Source organism: Pelecanus crispus, chromosome 4 (assembly GCF_030463565.1).
Source record: "Pelecanus crispus isolate bPelCri1 chromosome 4, bPelCri1.pri, whole genome shotgun sequence".
Taxonomy (NCBI): Eukaryota; Metazoa; Chordata; class Aves; order Pelecaniformes; family Pelecanidae; genus Pelecanus; species Pelecanus crispus.
Genome location: NC_134646.1, coordinates 55,527,350 through 55,551,017, shown reverse-complemented (window position 1 = coordinate 55,551,017; position 23,668 = coordinate 55,527,350). Strand labels below are relative to the sequence as shown.

Here is a 23,668-nt window from a genome sequence, read left to right as displayed (position 1 = left end):
ACAGTGATTGCAGATTACAACTTTAAATCAATCGACTGAAAGTAAAATAAGTGAAACAATTCCTGTGCTCACACAGCTGTAGAGTTAGTCTCAGTAAGTTCCCACAGGAGTAAGACTTGCAGAACTGAAGTTAACTGAGAACTGAGAGCTAAGTCAGTGAGAGTCTTAAGAGTTTTAACTCTGCATTCTTCCTGATTTTACTCCATGTGCAACTTCAGGTACTTCAGATAACTTCCTGTACTTTGACCAATACAGCCGGCACACTTCAGAAAGAAGTTTACTTACCCCATCTCAGGTATCTGCTGTGGCAACTGAACACTTTATTACTTCGTGTAACTAAAATAGAAATGTTCACCCTGTCCCTCTTGCAAAAAAGGATAAAGTCCACAATGTAATAAAAATTTTACTGTCCTCAACATCCCACAGAAATAGCTAGGTCTACATTTTAAAAAGTCACCCTAGTAAATAAATCTGTAACACACCTGACTTTGTTTTACACGGAAGTTTTTAACAAACTTGAACATTGTCTTCTTATAACCATAAGGCTCAAAGGAACCTTTAAGCCAACAACATCATAAAGGGAGACATTTTCACGAGAAGAAATTGCATCATTACAGAATGATACCACGTATGTTTCATGGAAGTATTATAGCCAAACTGCTGTATGCAGCATGAGGAGTAGCACTTTATATTATGCAGAAAACAGAATGAAAACTGCCGTATCCTCCCGTTCCAAGAATCAAAAAGGGCTTGTCAGCACAAGTCATTATTTCCCACCAAAAAAAACCCCAACGGTTCACTATCATGGTTACAATAGCACAAACACAACGGACATGTTAGATTGAGTAGATGTGCAGCAACAAGAGGGGTTTTTTCAGGTCTCTTAAGCCATCAGTTTTGCTCAGTTTCGTATTTAAAAACCAGAATCTCTAAAGTAAATTTTAACCTAATACTAAGTATTTAAAATGTTTTATACAGAGATGGGGCAATGCTGCTCTCAAATACTGGGGGGGGTGGGAAAAAAAACCAAAACCAACATTTAACGCCTTCAAAGTCAAATCTCTGCAAGCTTATCTGAAGAAAGAATTAGGCACATAATTATTTTTGCTCTGCTAGCACCGTGAATTAATGCTTCTTAAGTTAAATTTACATTTTTTCTGAGTTTATAAGCCTGCAGTATGTATCCGTAATTACAAGAACTAAACTGCCTGAAATCCATCTTTATGATTATTTCTTGGGAGAAGGAGCCAGGCAGAAATATAGAGAAGGTGAAGTGAATCAGGATTAAAGAAAGATACTGGTATTCCGAAAAGCATAGCAAAATTAGGTGCTATCATGCATGACATAAGGATGCAATTTTTCCAATACAATACATTTATAGCACATAGAATAGAGCTTTCATTAAGGATGTTCTTAATCTAAAGCTTCAAAGCAGAGGTTTTTTCCAACCATAAAGGTATCTAGTGTAATAATGGAAACTGTATTATGTACAGTACTTGGTGGAAACATTTCTAAAGTGTACATGTTCAACAGTGACATTTCATGTTAAATTAACAAAAATTTGCACTAAATACCAATGAAGTGAAGTGTTACTTTGCTTTAGCTTTGTTGCAACAATTTCTGATAGTGTTGGAGATCTGTAAAAATAAAACCAAAACATTACTACCGAGTTTAAAACAGCAAAAATGTTTTAAGAACCGAACAAACCACTATGTAGTATATTGTCTCAATTTTTTGTAACTTATACACACAAAGTACCATTTCTTCTGACAAGGTTATATATGATTAACCTCTATGTTCATATAGTAATGTATAAAAACTATAAGATGTATAACTGTGGGGTATTTGTTGTGTACTTTTTTAATTTTTCAAATGTTTTAAAGTGCAATTGTTTATTATACTAATGTCATTTTAATTCTTATTAAACTATAACCCAGTGAAAATTATGTAGTCAATGATGTACGTATTCTGCGTCTCCTTTTGCTAACCGTGTAGTTCAGGTTTGCTTTATAAACAGAACTTTTTACAGTGCTACAAGTGTCTTGCCTATGCATTTCTGCTAACGATAAAAGGGAGGAACCAGACGTGATGAAGCAACATAGCCCGTACAACTTCTTTAATTAAAGATGTTAGAATTCAAAGTACGTGGCTGATCAGAGAGTGTGAGGTAATAGTCTCTAGTTCTTTTAGAAGTCTCATCATCAGGAAGAAGCTGTCAGTTAAGTGTACTGTTGTCACTGCAAATACTTGATTCACATTACTAAGACCACTGGTAGTTCCTTTTAAGGCATTAAAGACAACCAAAAGCAATTTACACAACCCTTTATCAATAGTTCTCTGTAAAGACACTGTAGAGGACATTTATTCAAGTCTCTTAAAAAATGATTTGACAATGGTTGATTTCAGCAGTGCACACTTCATCTTGGAATTCATACTGTACCTGTCATTGAAATGTAATAAATATACACATCTAAGTGTATTCTCCGCTTCAGAATACAAGAAGTAACTCCTACTGACTTCAACAGGGTTTAAGTATATGCTTGGCTGAATTGAAGCCCAGGAGGGCCTAGGCTCACGAAAGATGAACTATGCAGTTTATACAAACTATAGTAACAGGTCATTACTACCAGATACATGCAATGCAGGCTACGTCTTCAGAGACAGAGTTAAAAGTTAGATTCAAAAAAGAACTTGGGTTACCTTGCCTCGGCATAGAAACCTCGTCAGACTAGACAAACATCAGGTCTGATGCATGGAAGAGCCAGGCACAGGCTAGGAGGAACCTGAGGGCACAGGCTAGGCTGGGCTCAGCGAGAGGAATGCATTCCTCCCTCAGGGAGACAAGCATGTTACTCCAAGGTGCAGAGTATGGCCCCTTACCACAGTTTGTCCCAATCCTGCAGGTGTTTGAAGCCAAACTACTGACTTTCATTTTCTTGCTACACAGGTCAGAGCACAACATTCAAATCCAAACCATCTGAAACATGTTCTTTCATGAAGCGGAACTGGGAAATGAGGCAGGGACAGTGAAACTTCCGGCTGGGTGCTGAGCAGCCATCCTCCTTCAATCAGTACAGCAAGTCAACGAACATCACTTTACCTACTCTGGACGCTGCCTGGTGCAAAATGCTACCTGAGAAGTCTATAAGAGCACCTCTTGCCTACAGTAATATAGGCAGAGAGGTATAGAGCACCTGTGAGTTCTTAATTTACAAAGGTAAACAATAAAAAGGAAGCAGCCTAACATCTTAGCTGTTCTTTTTTGCCTGTTATATACAAATCTAGGCAATAAACATAATCATTTCTACAGCCAACAACAAGCTTTGTTCCCCATACTACAGGGGAAGAGAAAACCTCTCCTGGCAGCTTATCTACTCCTTCTGCCGTTCCACTCTTGGCATTCAGGATCCACACTTTGCCATCTGTAGATACTGCTGCCAAAAGAATTTTGTTCTTTAAGTCATCACTTTGGAAAACGAATGGTGTTCCATATACACTTGAGGTGGCTTCAAACTTCCACAGTAAATTACCCTCCATGTTACAACAGTAGATAAAGCAATCATGGGAGCCAAAAAATATTTCTTGCTTAGTTAAACTTGAGATGCATGGAGATGAAAATACTGGTCCATTAGTGGAAAACTGCCAAACCTACAGAAAGAACATAACCACCTATTATCAAAGGTTGTTCACATTATCAGTTTGACAGCAACTACAATTTTTTAATAGACTAGTTGTCGACAGGAGACCATTTTATTTCAAGAGCATACTAGATTTCAGTAAGGGCTGGTAAATACTTGTCCAATTACAAGTTAAGTTTTACATACAGACTAAGTAATAAAAGACTCATAAAACAGATGTGCAAGAGTTACTATCTTCTGTAAGGCCCATGTAAAGATGGCCAACTTGGGAAAAGAATATTCTTGGCTGTTGTACTACAATTAGTAATGAACTTTGAGAATTCTGTTAACATGCTATTCTTTGCCAAAAAGGCAAATACTCCTTTTGTAATACAGATTTCCTCTGCTCATGCTAATGACATGCAGATCCCTCCTCAAGAGAGTATCAGTTCTGCAACAGTGCTGCAAGCAGACAGAGAGCAGGGCATGGGCTAACATATTTTATAATCAGAAAAGGCTTAGGAATTGCCATGTATACTGCACCTCGGGCAAACAAACAGAAACAGCATCAGTTGTTTTAATACCAGATACAAACCACATTCATCTCTGAGGAACTAAAAAAATATTCTCATTTAATTCAACATGAAAGCAGACACATATTTTGCCAGAATTATAATTTTGCATATCTCTGCTGTGATGTCAATTTTTGGTAAATGCATAAACATTCTAAGAAACCTTACTTCTAAATAGCCACCATCTTACAGAAGAGATGGCTTTAAACACGCTTGAAAAACTCCAAAACCAAAACCATACCATTTCATTTGCTGGCACTACTCTTGACCATTTACTTTGGGCGTGAGCTCTGAACTAGAAATTCTGTTACTGCATCAAGCAACTTGAGATTTTGTGGTTTTGCCACGAACTGCACGGACTATCCTAGACAAACAGTTTTTTCTACTTTCTCCTCTCTATAACAATAAACAGACACTTTATTTGGTTCACAAAAAGTTATCTGTTAATGATTAAACCTCAGAAAACAGCATTAATGAAGCATCTTATTCAGGGTTTTGTGATGAACATAGAAAAACCCAACACCACCACTTTTACCTTTTCTCCAGAATGAGTGTAACAATATAAGTTTCCATCCACACACCCAACACAAATGTACTTCTCATTGCAGTGAGGAGAGGAGAAGAGTGGTTTTCCCAGGAAGCTTTTCCAAATCTTATTCCCCGTCACCTGTAAATGGCAGCGTGGAATATCTGATGCTTAACACAACTGTAAGAAGCTGCACAAAACAACCCTTCCCTCACAGCTTGACCCAGCCCATAATGACTGGGGGGGGGGGGGGAAAGGCAGGCAGCAAAGAAAAGCAGGCTTTTCCCATCCAGAATGCATACCAGAAGCAAAACTACTCTACAAATCTAATTCCAACAAAATGTTTAGTGTTTTCCCTGGATACTCAATACCCCTGTTCCACCCTTCTCCTCCTCGCCCTATGCAAAATAATAATGGTAATAGTGTAGTAGTAGTAGCAGTAGTTTTAATAAATGACAGATTCTTTTTTTATTCCATTCCCAGCTCTTCAGTATGTGATGAGGACCAATGAAGGAGAGGATATCCTGAAAGCAAGTCATATTGATTATGTCATAAACTATAAATACTGTAGGAAATGCTGCAACCCACAATCTATGATTGTCACAATAAGCTCCTAATGTAGCCTGCACATTCCTATTTTTATAAATAATTACTTGGAGTTACAGCTGGGTTTCTCAACTACCTGTTACTCAGGATTACGCAAAAAAGAAAATAATCTGGTTTTTCTTAACCACAGCCCACTAGAGCTGCAAAACCGTACACTCGTCTTCTAACACCAGGTTGGGTATTACTGAGGAAACTTGTAGTGGGTGGGAGGTAAAGATGGTTAGGACTGATGCTCTGGGTTGTGTGAGTACAAAAACATGAACAGCTGCTCCAAGTGACTGTTCCTTTTATCAGGCAGGACCAGCTGTGAGCCAACAATGCCTCAGAAAACCATGAAATTGCTCCACATCTATCAAGAATACCATTTCCTCAGTGCAGAGAACAGAACACCAGTCCAAGATGAAGGGGGACAGCTCTATAAATGACTATGGGGAGGGAAACAGTAAGAGGAATGAAGGGGCTTCTTTCTCTATTCTGTTCTGGTATCAGTAAGTTCTGTGTGGTTTTTTTTCCTAATCCTACTGTCAAAGGAGAGGTGGGGGAAATTTACAGACATTCTCTCACTCACTAGTTTAACTGATAAGGTAGTATATGGGAATGAGAAGACACTGATTCCAACTCTGGCCTACAGTCAGCATGTAAATTCAAGCAAGTCATTTCAGTTCTCTTTATCACCAGATAGCTTTCTGAAATACAGGAATTATTATGGTAAACTTGTGTATAATAAGGCCCTCGAGTGAAAACTATCTTATGGTAACATATGATCATCTAGTTCCTTTCATCAGTAAAGTGATCTTAACTTCAGAAATGCATTTTGGTTTCATTTAAATCTGAGATTGGGATCAAAGACAAATAAGCAAAGGTACATACTGGGTTTACAGCCAATAGTAGTCCTCCTAGTGTAGCAACGTAAAGATGATGTGGAAAAGAACTTAGACAAGGAGATGAAAACACAGCTCCACCTTCGCAATGTAACTTCCATATACATGCCTTTTTCTGTAAGCACAAGAAAAAAGATAAAAAAAAATTCAGTTTAAGTTAAAGCTCATCACATTTACAAAGATTTTCGAATGTCAAAGCTTATCAAACACCGCATTTACTCAGCAAATACTAGTTAAGAAGTGAAGATATATTTACATGCTATTATAGCAACACATATGCCATTGGCTACTTTCTCTTCCAGTCAATAAAAGAAATTCAGCTAATGAAGGGACAGTATCTGCCCCTCTTATTTTCCATCTCCGTTCATCTGCTCTTTTAGAATGTAAGATTCTCTCTCCACCATTAAGCCATAATTTTATTTCTAGCTGGGCACCCTATTCTGAAACACTCACAGAAAATTTAATAACTAAGAAACTTAAGATTTTGTTTCAACCAGGACTAGTAGCACAAGAACCACAGCTGAGAACCCCACTAAAACTATTTACTACCACATAATCCTAACCCCACTTCAAACAGTCCTAACTATTTCAAAAGCATAATTCTGGACTCCTGAGAATACTAACACCAGTGAAGCTTCATGCAGTGTACTACAAACAGGGTCTAAGTTGGATATTTATTCTTCTATACATAAACGTTACTCAGGATTCTTACATAAATATCCAAAGCATATACATGTTGGTCATGTGATCCTATGTAGACTAGTCCACTGGAAGGGTCTACAACTGCAGAGCTTTTCACAGTATCTTCTGTGACAAAAGTCCAGTGTATTTCCCCATCACTGCTTTGAAGCACATACACTAAGCCATCATAACAACCTGTGTGAAATAAAATACAACAGGGGAAACAAGGATAATGTGTATTTTTATTTATGGTATGATTTATGCTGCTAGCTGCATCACCGCTGGAAAAAAATGAGATGACTCATGAGGTACAGTTTCAAAACATTTTCCAGATGAAATGTTTCTCCTTTTAGCTCAAAGTCTTTGCTGATAGTTCATACATTTAAAGTTGATTGTTCTGCATGTTCTTTCCAGGTTAGATTTAGAATATACTTATTTCACTGCCTTTCTATCAAATTTTACAGTAATAATATTAGAAGACATGGAGAGTTGCTGAAAAGGGAGAGTAAGAATGGTTTTTTAATTACCTCTTTCCCTAATTTTCCTTTCTGAAAACAAAGATGCTGAAAGAAAAAAGTCTGTATGCTTTCTAATGAAAACTGAATTGTAGTTCCAGAAAATCCTTCAATTTTAATGAAACATTCAATTTTGTTATCAGAGTAAATAGCAATCAAAATACTAGCAAAAAGATGGTAACATAAGCTTTGCATAAAAAATGTCACCACCTGGACATCTGTGCCAGCCAGCGATGTATACATATTAGCTAAAAAGATAACACTAAGATGAATAATGGCAACTCCACTGACAACTGATAAGATGAAACCAAAAAACTATCCAAACATGTTCTTCACATTTCCAAAAAGAAGAGTCAAACGAGATAATTAAATTCTGTGAAAAATAATCTGAGGCACCATGTACTAATTTCTACCTCTATCAATTTTTAAAGACATTTTAAGACTGTATCACCTTTCCATACTTCAAAAAAAAAAAGTTTAAAGGTCATACCTTAATCAACCACTAAAAAGAAACTGTACCCATTGACTATTCCTTAATAAGGCCTTCGTAATAAATCGACATATAATAAACCACAAGTGTACATGTTAGATAAGCTCCATCACCGGTTATCATGAAACTTAAATTACTTCTTCCTTCTGTTTCTACTTTACAATAAATTAGTTCTGAAGGACATGGAAGTTTATGGATAAGTGTAGATGGGGGGCATTCAGAGGTAAGAAATATAATTCTCTGTCATTCATCTTGTATTTAGCAGAAAAAATAATTTAAAAAATGAAGGCTAAAACAAAAGACGTACCAACAACTATGAAATTTCCACACTTAGATACGCAGGCAGAAGATTCAATACGATCTCCAAGGTTCTTCTCCCATTTTATTTCTCCCAAATCTAGATCAATTGCCTGCATTGCATGAGAATGAGAACCAATATATACAGATGCAGATACTTCTTCTTTAGATGGTATTACAACCAGTGGTGATGCATCAACACATTTTCTTGTATTGGACTTCCATCTTGTGCATAATGCCAACTCTGCCGTTGCTACATGACTGCATTCTGCATTGATCTGCTGTACAGAGCAACAGTCGGTTTTATTTGCCTTGTTCGTAATTGTTAAAATTCTGTTCTCCGTTTCATACCCTTGTGCGTGGCTTTTCATTATACTTGGAGTCACTAAATGCAGAAAGGATGGTTGCTGTAGCAGTTCCACTCCTACCTGTACTGTATTGTTGGGTTGCATAAAAGACTTGGTGAAATTCATAGAGAAAAAATGATTTCCTCTGCTTAGTGCAATAAATGAAATTAACCCTGAAGCAACCTCAAGATTTCTTTCAGATTTCAGTTTAATATATTTTCCATGGAAGTCCTCTCCACTGTTCCCACTTAATTTTCTTTTCACAACATTGTCATAATTCATTAATTGGTCTTCATCTGGAAACAGAATTTTAAGGATATGTCTATAAACCTCTTCAATTGAGCGGCTGAGAATAACTTCGAGGAGTCCAGGCACAGCTTTGCCTACTAGCATCTCAATTTCATCATAAAATCGTAGAGCCTTTAAGGAGTCTCCACCACTGTACAGAAATACCGCATCTTTAGAAATTCTGGTGGAATCACCTAGGAGACCCAGAACAGACTAGAAAAAAGAAGAAGGAAAGAGGTTAACAGTCCATGGGTGTTACACCATGTCACACACATAAAAATTCAAGTTGGGTAAAATCCACCTGAATACCCAGAAGTCCCACTAAAAATCTACAACTGAGGAAATTCACTGCTTTGCAAAAAATCACATGGAACAGGTTCGTGCCAACAGAAGTAGTGATGGAACAACAGTTGGGGAGGAATGGGGAAACAGGGAGATACTAGTTCTGCACTACAAAATGTTCTGCTCAATTCCAATTCTGCAGCCTAAGAAATTAAAGCAAATCGTCCTGTATTTTTGTTGGCCGTTTTCAATCTCCATACCATTTATTAATGACAACTTCACAGATAAAACATTGATGCCTTTTGATAAAATTGGTTTAGGTGCTTTATTTTATTAATAAAACTTATATAAACTGGTATCTTTTACTTCTGAATTATTTCAGTAACCTGCTTATCTACCGACTTTTGAGGCTATAACCCCTTCAATTCATGAAGGATTTTGGATTTGGCATTGTTACTACAACAAACACCAATTACTATATCTTCTCTCACTGCACTCCCTGCTTGTGAAGTCTCTGACCAAACCAGATCCTCTGGTTTTGGAAGCCGCTTTCTGCTGTCCATAATGGGGCTGGGGACATTCCATCCGTTTGGGTTATCATTTCTATAGCCACCAATACGGAAAGTATCAGCATAGGCAAATTGTGTTACTAATTTCACTACATTTACTTGTTCAAGTCCTAGCCGCAGCAAATCCTGCTTTCAGGGGAGACTTGGAAGTCTATCTTTGGAGGGGAAAAAAAAAAAAAACAAAACCAAACGAAGAAACCAAACTGCTTCGCATCATATTTCAGTACCTTGAAAAACAAGTCATTAGCACAGAAATTTAGAAACAATACAAACAGTCCAAGAGATAATTACACAACTGTGCATCTACTTAAAAAAAGACTCTTGAATTCATAATTATATTTAGCAATAAGAAACTCGACTAACACAGTAGTTATTTTGTAGAAAGTTTCCATGTCCCAATTCCTTGTTTCCCTTAGGGATACCTTCTTTGGCACGTGAAACAGTATTCAAAAAGCTACTGACAGGTTACGTCCTTCCTATGCTCACTGCTTATACCTCATAGCCTCAGTTTTATCTGACAGAGAAATATAAATGACTCCCTCTTGGCCACTGCAGAGCGATTATATTTAAGTATTAACCAAACAGAAAGAGCTGTACCGCTTAAATCTATAGGCAGCTAGACAGTTCTGGTTGCATTAGTCATACTTCTTAAAACTGTTTAATTCCTGACACATGTATAATGATCCACTTGCAAAGATAAAAAGGCAGCTCAAAATACTACCTTCCATAAATACTGCAATCTTTCCCACAATTCCTCTGCGCCACTCAGCTTACTGTCACGCCTTCTGGAGTTTAGATGGTTCTGGTAAATCTTGTTCAGTTCAGATATATCAACTTTGCCTTTGTAGAAAATAAAGTACGATTTTTTTCATTGCTCTTTTAGCATTTACACTTCCAAAACTTGCTCTGCCCAAATAGTCACTTTATTCTTGTACACACTTCCTTATTCATACTCAATTGCACCTGTGTTTTTTTCACCCAGTCAATGAACTACACAGAACCCAATAAGGTTTTTGAAAATTTACCCTAACCTCCCACATAATCCCACCTCCAAGGCCTGATCTTTCCCCAGCTGAAGTCAGAGTTCTGTTGCAGACTGCAACACGAATGACTGAAAAAAGAAAGGTGCAGTGTTAATACTAAGTTGGTTTTATCACTACTCTCTGACTCTCGAATGAAACGTTACCAAGAAAACATAATACGTGGTCATGATTTCCTATTAGGAGTTAGTTATCTAATCTACATATTTAAAAAGCATGAATCAGGTACAGGATTTTGGTCAATAAAAAAATAAAATTTAAAAAAGAAATACAGACTATTAAAATAAGCGCCAAGGGTACTTAATAGTTTCATTTACCATGTGATGTTAAAGGCAAAGCTTTAATCAGTACAAGCTCATCAGGGACTGCATGAGCTGGTAGACTTTTCTGCAGTTCTTTAAGTGTTTCTCTCTCTTCGAAATCATCTTTGGGTACAACAAACAGGATAAGTTTTTCCTGCTGATACCAGGTCACTGCACAAGCTTCTACCTGACAAAGATCTTCAGCAGCCTGTAATTAAAAAATATTAGTCTTGCTTTGAAATGCACTTCATCAATAGAATAAAAGGAGTAAAAACTGTAACTCAAAGAAGCACACATTTAAAGTTTGTATGTCTCGCATTCCTACATAACATCCTATGAAATACCTTCTCTTGTAGCTGAAGTTTGTACTTCTTCACATAAAAATGAACTCAGAGATATATGTATTATTTGCCTAAATGCCATGAACAAGATATAATCCATGAGTCTGACATTCAGTCTTGTTGAACAATCACTATACAAGCATTGCAGTGCAACATTTGGTATTTTTCAGGTGTTTATACAGTTCTCAATTCTGCTGGAAGAAACCATACAGTAAAACAGATTTCCAAGAACTCAGAACCAAACTCCTCCCTAAATTATGTTACTAGATTTTTCATTAACACACCCTCCCAATTTCTTTTAAACTCCTAAAAGTAATCTGAAGATAAGTAAATACCCATTTCTGATAATGATGTGTTCCTTATCCCTGCTCTTTTATATTGGCATACTCTACCCGCTAGATGTTATATTACCTGCTGCAAACATTCAATATTAAAACGTTTGCCGTGACGTTTAATCTGATTGTCTTTCCGACCCACGAAGAACAACTTTGCATTCTGCACTCTTACAAAATCCCCTGTTTCTCTCATTGTACCCAGGGGTACAGTTATTTCATCATCAAGAAAGCAGATTCGTTCTTCACCACCTATACAAGAAAAGATTGTAGTCATATATATTAAATGGCTAACTGTAAATGAAAATTACAAAGAGTATTTTATCAAATTATCCTAAACTCTAACAAGCATTATAAAAAGTACTAAGATATTATTATCAATGTTTAAGCTTCTGCAATGTACAAATTAGGCTATGGAGTTAATTCAGTTAATACACAGAAATTACTTTAACTGAGAACGTCAAAATGCAAGCAGGAGAAAAGTCAATATAATGAAAGCACAGTCTGCAGATAAAATGATGGTAATTTCCTGCTTGGAAAATCATTCCAACAACCTAAAATACTATCAGAAGGTTCTTGGCCCAATAGGAACTTAAAATGCCATATTAATCTGTATATCAGAGGCAGACACCAAGTAAAATAATCAACGTATTATTACAACCCAATCAATTAAGAAAAGTATCTTAGAAGAATAAGAAATATCAAATAACCTATAAATATTTGTCCCTCGCCTTCTAGAACTGCAGAACCGTTGGCATCTCTGACCTCAACTTTTGTTCCAAGGAGTGGTGACCCCAAAGGTATAGGGAAATCAGTTCTAAACACATTAAAGAGAGAAACAGTAAAAACCTTTCCCTTCTGAACACAAAACAACTGTTCCAGAAATGAGTTAGCATACAGTCTTTTAAAGGATTGGTATTAGAGCAAAAGTAGATGCTTGAGGCTTCTCTCTACAAATGTTTCTTCTTTAAAAATATCTCCATTTGTTCAAAATTAAAAACCTCATCAGTGTGCATGGGTTTCATTATCATACACCAGAAAACACAGAATGATAGAAAATAAGGCCTGAATGGACCCTGAAATACCCTGAGAGTACCCCGAGAGTTTCAGCCAGTTTTTAAGTCCCCCAGGTCGAAATTCCCATCAAGCTAAACCAATTTAAACACATTGAACTGCTTTCTAATTAATTCTTTCCCTGTCTTACCTAGTTTGAGCTTTTATCCTATTTTATTACTGATGTCGTGGCAACAAGTACAGTTGACTCTTTCAGAAAAGACTGAAAGAAAAGAAACTGTAATTTCAATGTCATATATCTATTACAGACTTCTTCTATTGAGTGGCAGGCCAAGTCCTTCCTTTCCCTTCATTCTCTAGCCTCTTCAAGCACTTGCAGAACCTCATTTATTGAATGTATTTCCGAGTGGGAGTAGAAAATAACATATTTTCTTCAGTAAAGCAAAATTTAAAAAGCAAAGTAACTTTAAATAAGTTTGGTAATACATGAAGTTAGGCATGGGTTCCACTTTGATTTCTATCGCAAAGTATCATATTTTAACCCAACAATTCTTGTTCAACTCCTTTTATTTAGGCTGTTGAAACTTCTTATTTTCTCTGATCAGGAAATGAATTCTTTATCTCAAGCTAACCGAAAAGCATTCAAATTCTGTGAAATGGGTATTTCTGCCATGTGAGAATCTTCTCCTCCTTTTCCTTCCTCTGGCCAGCTTCAAAATAGAATTACTTGACAAATAGGTATGAGAAAGCATCCCAGATATTCAGTGTGTCTGCCCCATACTATGGGGAAGTCCAACACAAAGACAAAACCAAAAAAGAGTAGAATTTAACATTGCCAAACAAAACCCCAAGATTCCTACATGTACCACAGAATAGCAAAAATAAAAGACAAACAACACCTGATTTGGACATTATTAAGAGACTTGGGATTAGACATTTAATTTTGCCAAACTTTTCTAAAAAACAGAGGGGTGCAGACCACTAAGGCACTAACTTTGTGCTGATATTTTTCATTTTCTCCCATTCTCTAGAAACTACCAGCTTTCATCATTCAGCTAGCAAAAATAAAAGCCCGCTGTACTCCAACTGTCCTACGAATACTAAGAAACAAAGAAGACATAAAAAGGTCTGTCCTGGTTTTGTTTTATCTGGGGCTGCTTACTGCAAAGAAACCCTAATTCCCTTGCAGTGAGGCTTAGAGGGAACAGGCTCTGAGGTGAAGGGTGGGAGACAACAGTCAGAGACTACAAATACACCCATCATTCTAACTGCACCTCAGTTAGGACTGAGGAACAACACTTTATCTCTGGAGCACAGAAACTTTTGAGTAGAAAAAATACTTTCACCAAGGAGGAGGTATTGTTTGAACTCAGAGAAACCAGAATGAATATGAGTTGTGCATGATAATTTAATAACACTTTATGACCATCCACCATTTTCAGTCTTCAAGGGTTTAAGTCCCAGGTTAAGATATTGCATAATTTCTCCAAAACATCCCATTTCATAGGCCATGTCTAACTCAAGTCACATGTATAATTATCATGCCAGGGAATCATTTCACATTTCAGAGAACAAATGAAACGCTGAGCTAACTGGAAGTACCTTTCACGACCTTGGCACTCCTGCAACTTCTTTATAAAACACAGTGAACAAAAAAAAAAAAAGTCAGTAATTGCGTGAAAATGGCAGATTGCTAAATGATGAAAAGAAAGTACTTTGGGAAGTCCAATAATATTACTGTGAGACCTGGGTGAGCCACTTTGGACAAATTTCTGTCATCCATACTAGTCAAGTAATATCAGTGGGATCATTTGCTGAATCGTGTATTATCCAATATTAGAAAAAAAACCAGTACCTACTCTCCACTTAATTGATTATTTGCGGAGTTTTAAAAACTGTAGGCAAAAGCACGGTAGCAGTAAGAAACACACATATAGCTCCTGACTACATTTGAAAGTAACATTTGAACATTTTTGCTTAAAATAAGTAAATCTCAGAAGTAACATTCTGAACTTGATAAAGCTAAGCTATGAGTATATCTTTGTTCCAAGGCTATGATTAATTAGAGCCCCATTTCTTTACTCTCAGACAGCTGTTAGGTTTCTTCTCCTTGAACATGTAAGATCTCACCGGAAAAGCCTCATGATGAGCAAAAGTATTGCTAACTGATGTTACAAGCAAATTGGGTAGGAACCATTTGCCTGCAGAAGTGCCACACTGATTCCGTACTGCCACATATTCAGAAACAGTACACCCTGGACTAGGCTAGTCCAGGTTCAGCATGTGGAATCAGAGGCTGGAATGAGGAAAGAGGTCTAGATACAGAGATGACTAAAACATAGACCATCACGACACATTATGTGAAACTTAACAGGTCTACAAGTACACAGAATTTCAGACTGCAGTTCTGTTGTTCAAGAATCACTCATCAACAACTTCTACTTGAGGGGGCTGTATTAAAGCAAGAGAGAATGGATTACTCTGTTTCTACATAAAAATAAAATGTAACTTCTACCAGCATAAACACTCATGAGGACTCAGTAGCCCTGGAAACAAGAGACCGAGGTTCTATTTCTAGTGATTTTCATCATTCACACGCCAAGCCACGAACACAGTGAATTTTCCTACCTAAAATCAGCACTAAAAGCCTCTTCAGGAATCTTGTAGCATGTGGCCCAGCTTGACACTTCAGTAATACCATACAAATTAAAAATACTTGTTTTGTTCTCCTTGTGCTTCCAACTTTTCAAGAGATTCAGTACAGGAAATGCTTCACCACCAAGGGCTAAAACACGAAGTGAAGTATTTGCAGACAACACTGTTGACTTAATAATGTGAGCTCCAAACCTTCTGAGAAGTGTTGGTGTTGCCTGAATGGTACATATTAAAAAAAAAAAAAAGATAAGAAAAAGATGTTATATTTTTTCAGTGTATGTATAAACCTCTTCCTGCTTTATCATATCCACTGCATAGCTATATCGTGGATGTACTTAACAATCACCTATGTATAGCAGATGGCATCAATCATCAGATACCATAATAGATCATGCTGGTGTTTTGCAAGATTTTGTTTCTTATGTGAAGCCTTTAATGAGTACTATCAGCACCAATCTATAGCAGCATCAACGCTTCTTCTGCAGAGTGTCGTCTTTACTTAGATGTGTTATGGGTTCCCTGTTGTGTCTCAGCTATTACCTAAAGTGTGTGCATAGTAGTTCTTATGTTAATTACTTTGAAACAGAAAGCAGCAAACACAGTATTCTCTCGATGTTACTATTTAAGCTTGTTTCCCTTCATTCCAGCATGTTACAGCTAAAATATAACCTATACATCTGATTAACCTGCATATAGAACATTTAAAGACCTTTCCATAACACTAAAAATTCCTAGGATGCCAGATTCCACGTTGTTCCCGATTTGTGTAAATGTAACAGTTTATAAAGATTAGTTTTTCTGAAGGCTTTCACATCACACTCTAAAATGAGCAGGGCAAAAAAAAGAAACAAAAAAAAGAAAAACACCAGCTTCCCTAAATACAACTACTTCTATAAAAATATTGGTAATGTAGAGCCTTTTCACTGGAGGGAAAAAGAACAAACATTTTAATAGACACACTTCACTCTCATTGTTCCCTACTTTTTCTAGTAAGAGAACTGGAAAATTAATGGAATTATTTCTTACCAGGTTATTTTATTCTAGCAATAGATGAAGACCATCGCTTCTCAGCTAATCATTTTAATTTTAGTGAATCATAAAGAAAAAAGGGGGAAAGAAAATTACTCTTCCCCTTCCTCATAATCACTTTCCAGATTTCTCAAGTATGCTTAAGCAAGTCAAGAGGGGAAGGGGATTTCTTGCTATAATTTAAGAAACATCTTAAAATTATTCATTATCAGTTAAGCTATAAGGACAACATTTTTGTCATTAATTCTGCTGAGAAGCCCTTCTTCTTTCACTCACGAAGACAATTATCAAAAAAACCACAAAACCAAACTTTTTAAAGAAAGATCTCAAATACCTTAATTCACCAACTTTCGCCTTTCTCTATTAACACTTAACATGCTTAAAAAATATGTATCTTAAGTCTTAAAAAACATACTTTAAAAATCTTGCTAATACACATTAATATCTCTGATTTTTTTTTCTAAAAGCAAGTGAGCTAAACTGATCAAGAAACTTGTATATGATAGGAAAATCTACACCATTGAGACTTATAGCAGTCATAATAAATAAGAGCAGACAATAAAGTTACAAGCTATTTGTAACTAGTGGATTTTTTCCGCTGTGGAATCTTCAGCTAACTACTCACTAATCTTAAATTTATACCCTACAATCTCAACTACCACCATTCCTCCAAAAGAAAAGGAAATCTCAGCATTTCTATGAGTGCAAATACTTCAGAATTACATTAATGACAAAGCAAGGCTTAGAGGTTGATTTATCACAATTAATGGACTAATCAGACCATACCCATTTTGTTCACAGTCAGTTACAAGTGAGATCCATTTCTAGTGACTCCTCCCCCCCCACTCTGATTTAAGTTTCTGTATTCAATTCAGTTTTACAAATACCTCATTACACTGCAAGGCAAGGGCTAGGCTTATTCAGCCATGCTGGATGCTCCTAACTTCAAGTAAGTTTTCCAAAAATGAACTTTAAAAATATTAAAATTGAGATCATATAGGAGGCGATCTATTCCAAAACATATGAAGCCTCATAAGAACAGGTGGCCTGAAAACAGTAAGTGTTGCCGTGGAATCAATTATTCTCTTGCTCTCGTTATTGTAAAAACGACACACATTTTATGACCCTATAAATGGCACTGGTTTAGTTGTTGTATTTTTAGCATAGAGACTTCCATTAAAACTTAAGAGTTGTTTATGAGGAAAGGCTCTAAGATCAAGGCCATTAAAAAGTGCTAAAAATATCTATAACAGGTTACTCTATTACCAGATTATTTGGAACTAACTGCTTATTAACAGAATAATTAATTCTTAAGAATTAATGGTTTCTTAAGAGTAATGTTGGTTTTACCTTTAGTTCATTGTTTTCTGTCACAAAATGTTTGAGGCTTTGATCAAATGGTAATTTTCTAAACAGCTAACACTCTACAGCAAAAAGGATAGCATGAGCTACGCTTTCAAGGAAGAATGCTCCTGCTCTATTGTTATTAGTGACTAGACTGATGAAAAAGTAGTAGACATTAGCAAAGGTGAGAAGCAAGACACTGAAGACACTTATCTTAGGTGTTGCCTACCTGCAACACTGTCACGTGGTGATGGTGAAATAGTGCAGCAGACAGCTCCACAGGCATCATTTTAATAGTGTTTGGTACTACAAGAATAGAGGCTCCGCTTGTCAGAGCAATGAACAATTCAACCACAGATGGGTCAAATGTTAGAGGAGAAGCCAGGAACAGCATATCATCCTGTGTGATCTCAAATATGGATCTAAAATAAGAAAGCTAGGAATTACAAATCCGATGCATGTTGTTAAAAAAAATTTCCAAACTGGAAGAGCAGCATGAAGGAAATGCACTTTAGCAAAGCTAAGGTCTTAAAGGCTATGTGCCTATATATAGGCATATGCAGGCCAGATAATTTGAGCAAGAGATCCTGCGTCAAGCCTGTAACTATTGATTCAACTAATAAGGTCCTTTACAAAGATATCTACCACATTACACACCAATACAGTACACTGAAGGGCATATTTCAACTAATGGATGCTCATTAAAAAAAAAAGGAAAAAAGGTGGTATTTTCTGTAATAGATTTTTTTAGAAAGAACCAAATGAAACAGAAACAAACCCAGGTAGCCTAAAAAGGAATAAGGACTTTAAAACTACAGAACGCACTAAATATAACTGTGAATGAATAATTAACTTTGTTATCTATTTCTTTTAAGCCGTAAGCCAGAATACAATACTTACAGCAACAGAATATCATTTGAAGTACAACCCTCAAAAATTCAGGTAAAGCACCATTTAAACATTAGAAATAACATTTAGAGAAACAAAATTTTATATGATGCTATTTAGAAACAACAGAAACAAACACTAAGAAACCTGAAAAGGCAGGGAAGGAGGAAAGAGTGAAGCAGTATTAGCAAAAATCCTATCTACAGTCTTTTGGAGTATTAAAAAGAGTCCCTAAATGTCAAATTTGTAAAAGATTTAGAAGGAAAACTGGAAACCACACTTACTTAAGATGCTGAATATTTGGCACTATACATTTATGAGGCACTCTGACTATTTTGGGGATCCCTGTAGTTCCTGATGTATGCAAGACATATGCTAAAGAGTATTTCTGGCCAACGTCCGTGTGTTCTCCTTCTGATGTTTTTACTTCAGTTTGGTCTGGGCAAATGGTATATCCTGGCTGTGAGTTACCCATAGCTCTGACAGGTTCATATTTACTTTTCACATCATCTACTTGTGAATTTAAATCAGTGTTGCTTGAGCTTATTTGGAAGAGAGTTAAACCAATAGGTTCTATTGTGGAAGAATTGCAGTCAAACCAACCAACATGGGACATCCGGAATTTCTGTAAAAGAAAATAAACAATTTTAACAGCAGAACTCAGGATGCACTGTTATTGTTCTACTGTATGCAATGCAATATGAAACAGTGTTTCATACAAATAAGCTGTGATTTTTCATCCCTCTGCTTTTGGAGGACACACAGACAGTTTTAAGCTCACGTATTTTTGTATATTAAAGATGAGTGAACACAGACCTTATAAATAAGAAATAAACAATTCTTTGAGCAAATAATGAAAGAAGGGGAACATATACAAAAGAATTCTGCCGAAGACACAGAACTCTGAATTATAACTAGATAGTCCAATCTTGTCTATTCCCTTTGCAATGAGTGAGGGTGTAAGATTTGGGAGGAGTTGGACAAAAGGAAGCCAAAGAATTAAATGCAAGAGTTATTTTCAACTATTGCAAAGATTTCCAACTCTCAAACTTGACATATGGAGAAACAAGCCTGGAAGAGCCTTCCAACGCAAGTGCCCAACAAGCCTGCCTGGACAACACTGCAATAGGAAAGTAAGCAATTTTTTTGAAGAGGAGGAAAAGCACTTTTTACTTCTAATTTTAAAGATGTTATTTTCTGAATGAGAAAGACAACCTCTTGACACGAAGAAACAACACAGCCCCATCCAAGGTTATTAAAACAGAATACAATCTGAATAGCTACACATTTCTAAATTGCCCTTTAGTGATTCCTGTAGAAGCCTGAACACTTACATTTATTTTGTCATTCTCAACAAGAATATATTGAAGATTGCTTTTCTTCATGAAGTAAGTGGATACCGTTGGTGGTGCATCTGGATCAATAGGAGAATAGGCAGCTGGAACTTGAAGGATTCTAACAAGACAAAAATGTTTTAAAGTTATTAAGAAAAAACACCTAAGAAAATCCTCTTAAATTTCACTAACATTTCTTTTACACTTTTATAGTTCCCAGAGCCAGAAAATGTAGTCACAACATGACTTTTAAAGATTTTGTTGGAAATAAAGTAGGAAGAAAATTATAACCAGTGTTGCCTTTTGGTATTTTACAGCAAGGAAAAAGATTAAAGCTAGATGGAAACATTCAACATTATTTCCACCCAAGCAGGTTGGTGATGACAAAGGTATCACTGACATCAACAGCACCACATTTTTAAAGCTTCTGCTATTGACTAGGAACAGAAATATAAGCTTTTCATTTATACATGTACAACATATGTAAACATATTTAAAAAAAGCCACCAAAAGTCTGCACACTGAAAACACCTGCTGTTCTCACTAGTCTAAAGAATCCAGCATAAGAGAATCTGAGCACGTACTGGAGTTTTTTCCCTAATAAACAAACAGAGGAACACGAAGTATCGTTCTGCTCTCATTCACTGCGCTTTACATTGTAGTGCTTCCTCAACAGTTGTTCACTCCAATCCCCCCCTCTAGTGGCTCCATTTGATAAAGACAAGCACTTGAATTTACTGACACTACAAAAAGCCAAGATGAGTAAGTGGCAACTAAAATATGAACGGTTCCCATAAACCTTCACATTTCTTCTAAGGCTGGGTTCCCATGTACGATTAGGTATATTTCCTCTTTGTGCAAGTGATTTATCACTGCAGTAATGACGAGATCCAGAACGAAGACTTGGAAACCACAGCATAGCCACTGATATCAGTAAGCAGCCTGCCCTGCATCATACATAGCAGTTAATGATAGCTGTAAGAATCAAAACGTCCTGGTAATTCCCAGTCACACAGCAAAAGAAAACTCCGTTGCTGCCCAGTTCATTGGGACATAGGATAAATCAGGTTGGAAGGGACCTCAGGATGCCTCATCCAACCTCCTGCTCAAGCAGGGCCAGCTGTGACACCAGACCAGGTTGTTCAGGACTTTATCCAGTCAGGTCCTGACAACCTCCAAGGGACGGTGCCTGCACAACCTGCTGGGTTGCTGGGCAACCTGCTCCACTGCTGGACTGGGGGAAAAGTGTTTTCTGATCAGTGAGAAAGTTCCTCAGCACTTCTGGAAGGTTTATGATTACAGCACTCACTCACACACTTCACCGAAATCTTTATAGTCAACTGCGACACATTTTCTTGCACTATTATGTATTTTAGGTACGCTGTGACAATAGGAAAATACTGACGCAGATCATCCCCCTAAGAAGCACAACCACTACTGGATACATCAGCTGAAGAAAATAGGCTTGCAGTGCTGGGATTCTGTATTACATCATAAATGCAATGGATGTAAGAGATATATATATAAAGGATACAAACATTAGAATTCATCAGCAGAAGTAGGACTTTTTCAATTGCTGAATTAACATGAGTGTTGAGATCACAAACATTTCAATTTCCTAGCCATTAAATAATCAATGCCACTTTAGTGCTGCATTGCTCATTACTTTTTTCTACAATACATGTAATGGAACTGTAACTGTATACTCAATTAGCTTAAAGCACGAAATTTGTTTTCAATGCATCTTTTTTTGCTAGCAAGACAAGAATACATTAAAAAACCTGCGTACTCCTTTTATTCTGTTAGATCGCCTCCACTTTTAAACACGTACAACAAAGATACTAGTCATTCATTTTCTATTTTTCTATAAATATGCTTAATCGTATGCCTTTTAAAAAATGGATGTAGTTACACACACTTCAGCTCAATGAACTGAAGTTTCAGAAAAACTTTAGCACTGGATTTTCAAAAGATTGTAATACTGCCATCTTTTTTTCTTAAAGAATGCAAAACTCCAGTGCCTCTTGACTGCATTACTATGGTATTACTGCATTCTTGTTGTTATTGAGAATATAAACAAACTGAAAATTTGCTTTAATAGAGATGACTTTTAAAAAACCAACACGGAATGCAATCATTCAAAGCATTACCCTAAGATCCAAGACGGTAAGTTTATTCCTGGATAGCAGTAAAGGCCTATTTCACATTTTCCTTCCTGACCACAGTGCTTTTGAAGGAAAGCTGTTAATTCCATGGCAAGCTTAACCACCGTCGCATACGTGTAGAAAGTTGGAGGTTTGTCATCGCATTCATCAAACCAAACTGCTTTTCTGTCAGAGTACAGGCCAGCTGCCTGATTCACCATTTCCTGAAGAGTCATCTCCGCTGCATATCTTCAATCCCCCTGAAAGATTAAGAAACCAGACTGCATTGCTGCCTCCTAACTTTTAATATTTCAGTCAAGTTATATAAGCACACAAAACACTACCAAGTGGGAAGATACTTGGCAGAAAACACACAGCTTCACCACACTTCATATAGCAAAAGTGTAAAGCGCAATACTTTTACCGTTTACCACCACCCTAGGGCCCAGGCTAGAGTAATTCACCAAGATTTCATTGCACAGAGGTAGTCTGTTCCTCACCACTACACCTTTGTTTTTAAAGCTGGGCAGAACTGAATTAACAACTTCACTACCATAATAACCTTCTCTTTAATAGAACTGTGAAATACGAATCTTTCCTTTGCAAGCAGAAAGCCCAACACGTGGATTGCCAAGGCTTTTAGGGTACTGCCCGTGCTGGTGCGCGTCTCTGCCCAGCGGGGCCCTCCCGTCACGCCTGTACCGGCTGACCGAGCCGCGGACCGTGACTCCGGGCCAAGGCCCCCTCTCGCCTCCGCCGCGCCAGGGCCAGGGTCAGGGTCAGGGTCAGGAGGCCGCAGCGGTTCCGAGCGAGGACAGGCGGCTCCCCCACAGCGCCGCCACGCTCAAAGCCCCCCGTTTCCACACACGGCCTGGCCGCTCCCGGGGCGGGTGGCTGCGCCACGAGCAGCGCGGCACCTCTCCGGGACAGACGCCATCGGAGTGGCCCCGAAGGACGTCGCCACTGGCCCAGCGGCCGAGGCTAAGGGCAACAGCCGCGCCGGTCGCCCACCTGAGGCAGCGCGCAGCAGCATCTCCCAGTGCCCTCCTTCACTCCGTCGCCACCTAGCAACGGAAGGTCGACGCTTCTGATTGGCAGGAGAGCGTTAGTCCTGCCTGACTCTGCAGTAACGCAGCGCTCTCATTGGTCGATGGCCGTCGCGCTCTTTGGGCATCCACAAGCTGCGCCCGGTCCGCCAGTGGCCTGCGTGGGCGGCGCCATTTTTTTCTGGGGGTGAGAGGAACAGCGAGTGCGCCCGAGCCCTCCCCGCCCTCCCCGGCAGCTCTTCTTCGGACGTGAGCAAGAGGCCAAAACAAGCGCAGGGCGCCGGGGTGAAGGGCAGGGTTCCTCCCCCTCCTCCACTCACAGTTCACTCGTCTCTGTCCCCATGCCCCCCCCGGAGGTGGTACGGGCCTTCTTGCCGGTGCCCCCGCCGTTGGGCCGGGGCGAGTACGTCATCTGTGGGGTCAGCCGTTGCCGCGGCCGTTGCCGCGGGGGCGGTGATGAGGATTCGCTCCGCGGCCGAGCTGCGGCGGGGCCCGGGGCCCGGGGCGGTCCCGGCGGGGCGAGCGGGG

General features: G+C 38.0%; 1 protein-coding gene across 2 annotated transcripts; it reads right to left on the bottom strand.

The window, feature by feature from the left end:
• Positions 1 to 2,865: 2,865 nt before the first annotated feature.
• AASDH (aminoadipate-semialdehyde dehydrogenase) lies at positions 2,866 to 23,134 on the bottom strand. Of its 2 annotated transcripts, XM_075709249.1 has the most exons (15): positions 23,106 to 23,134; positions 22,101 to 22,354; positions 19,951 to 20,071; positions 18,901 to 19,241; positions 17,958 to 18,150; positions 15,329 to 15,570; positions 12,397 to 12,503; positions 11,766 to 11,938; positions 11,029 to 11,221; positions 10,393 to 10,511; positions 8,196 to 9,033; positions 6,915 to 7,078; positions 6,192 to 6,317; positions 4,725 to 4,856; positions 2,866 to 3,648 (listed from the first exon to the last, which is right to left on the bottom strand). In XM_075709249.1, exons 2-15 carry the CDS (start codon positions 22,328 to 22,330, stop codon positions 3,241 to 3,243), a joined length of 3,387 nt encoding a protein of 1,128 aa, XP_075565364.1. In that variant the 5' UTR covers positions 22,331 to 22,354; positions 23,106 to 23,134; the 3' UTR covers positions 2,866 to 3,240. The 2 variants fall into 2 exon arrangements, with proteins under 2 accessions (XP_075565364.1, XP_075565365.1); XM_075709250.1 differs by lacking the exons at positions 12,397 to 12,503; positions 17,958 to 18,150; positions 18,901 to 19,241; ... (1 more) ...; positions 22,101 to 22,354; positions 23,106 to 23,134 and having other exon boundaries at positions 15,329 to 15,426.
• Positions 23,135 to 23,668: the final 534 nt, after the last annotated feature.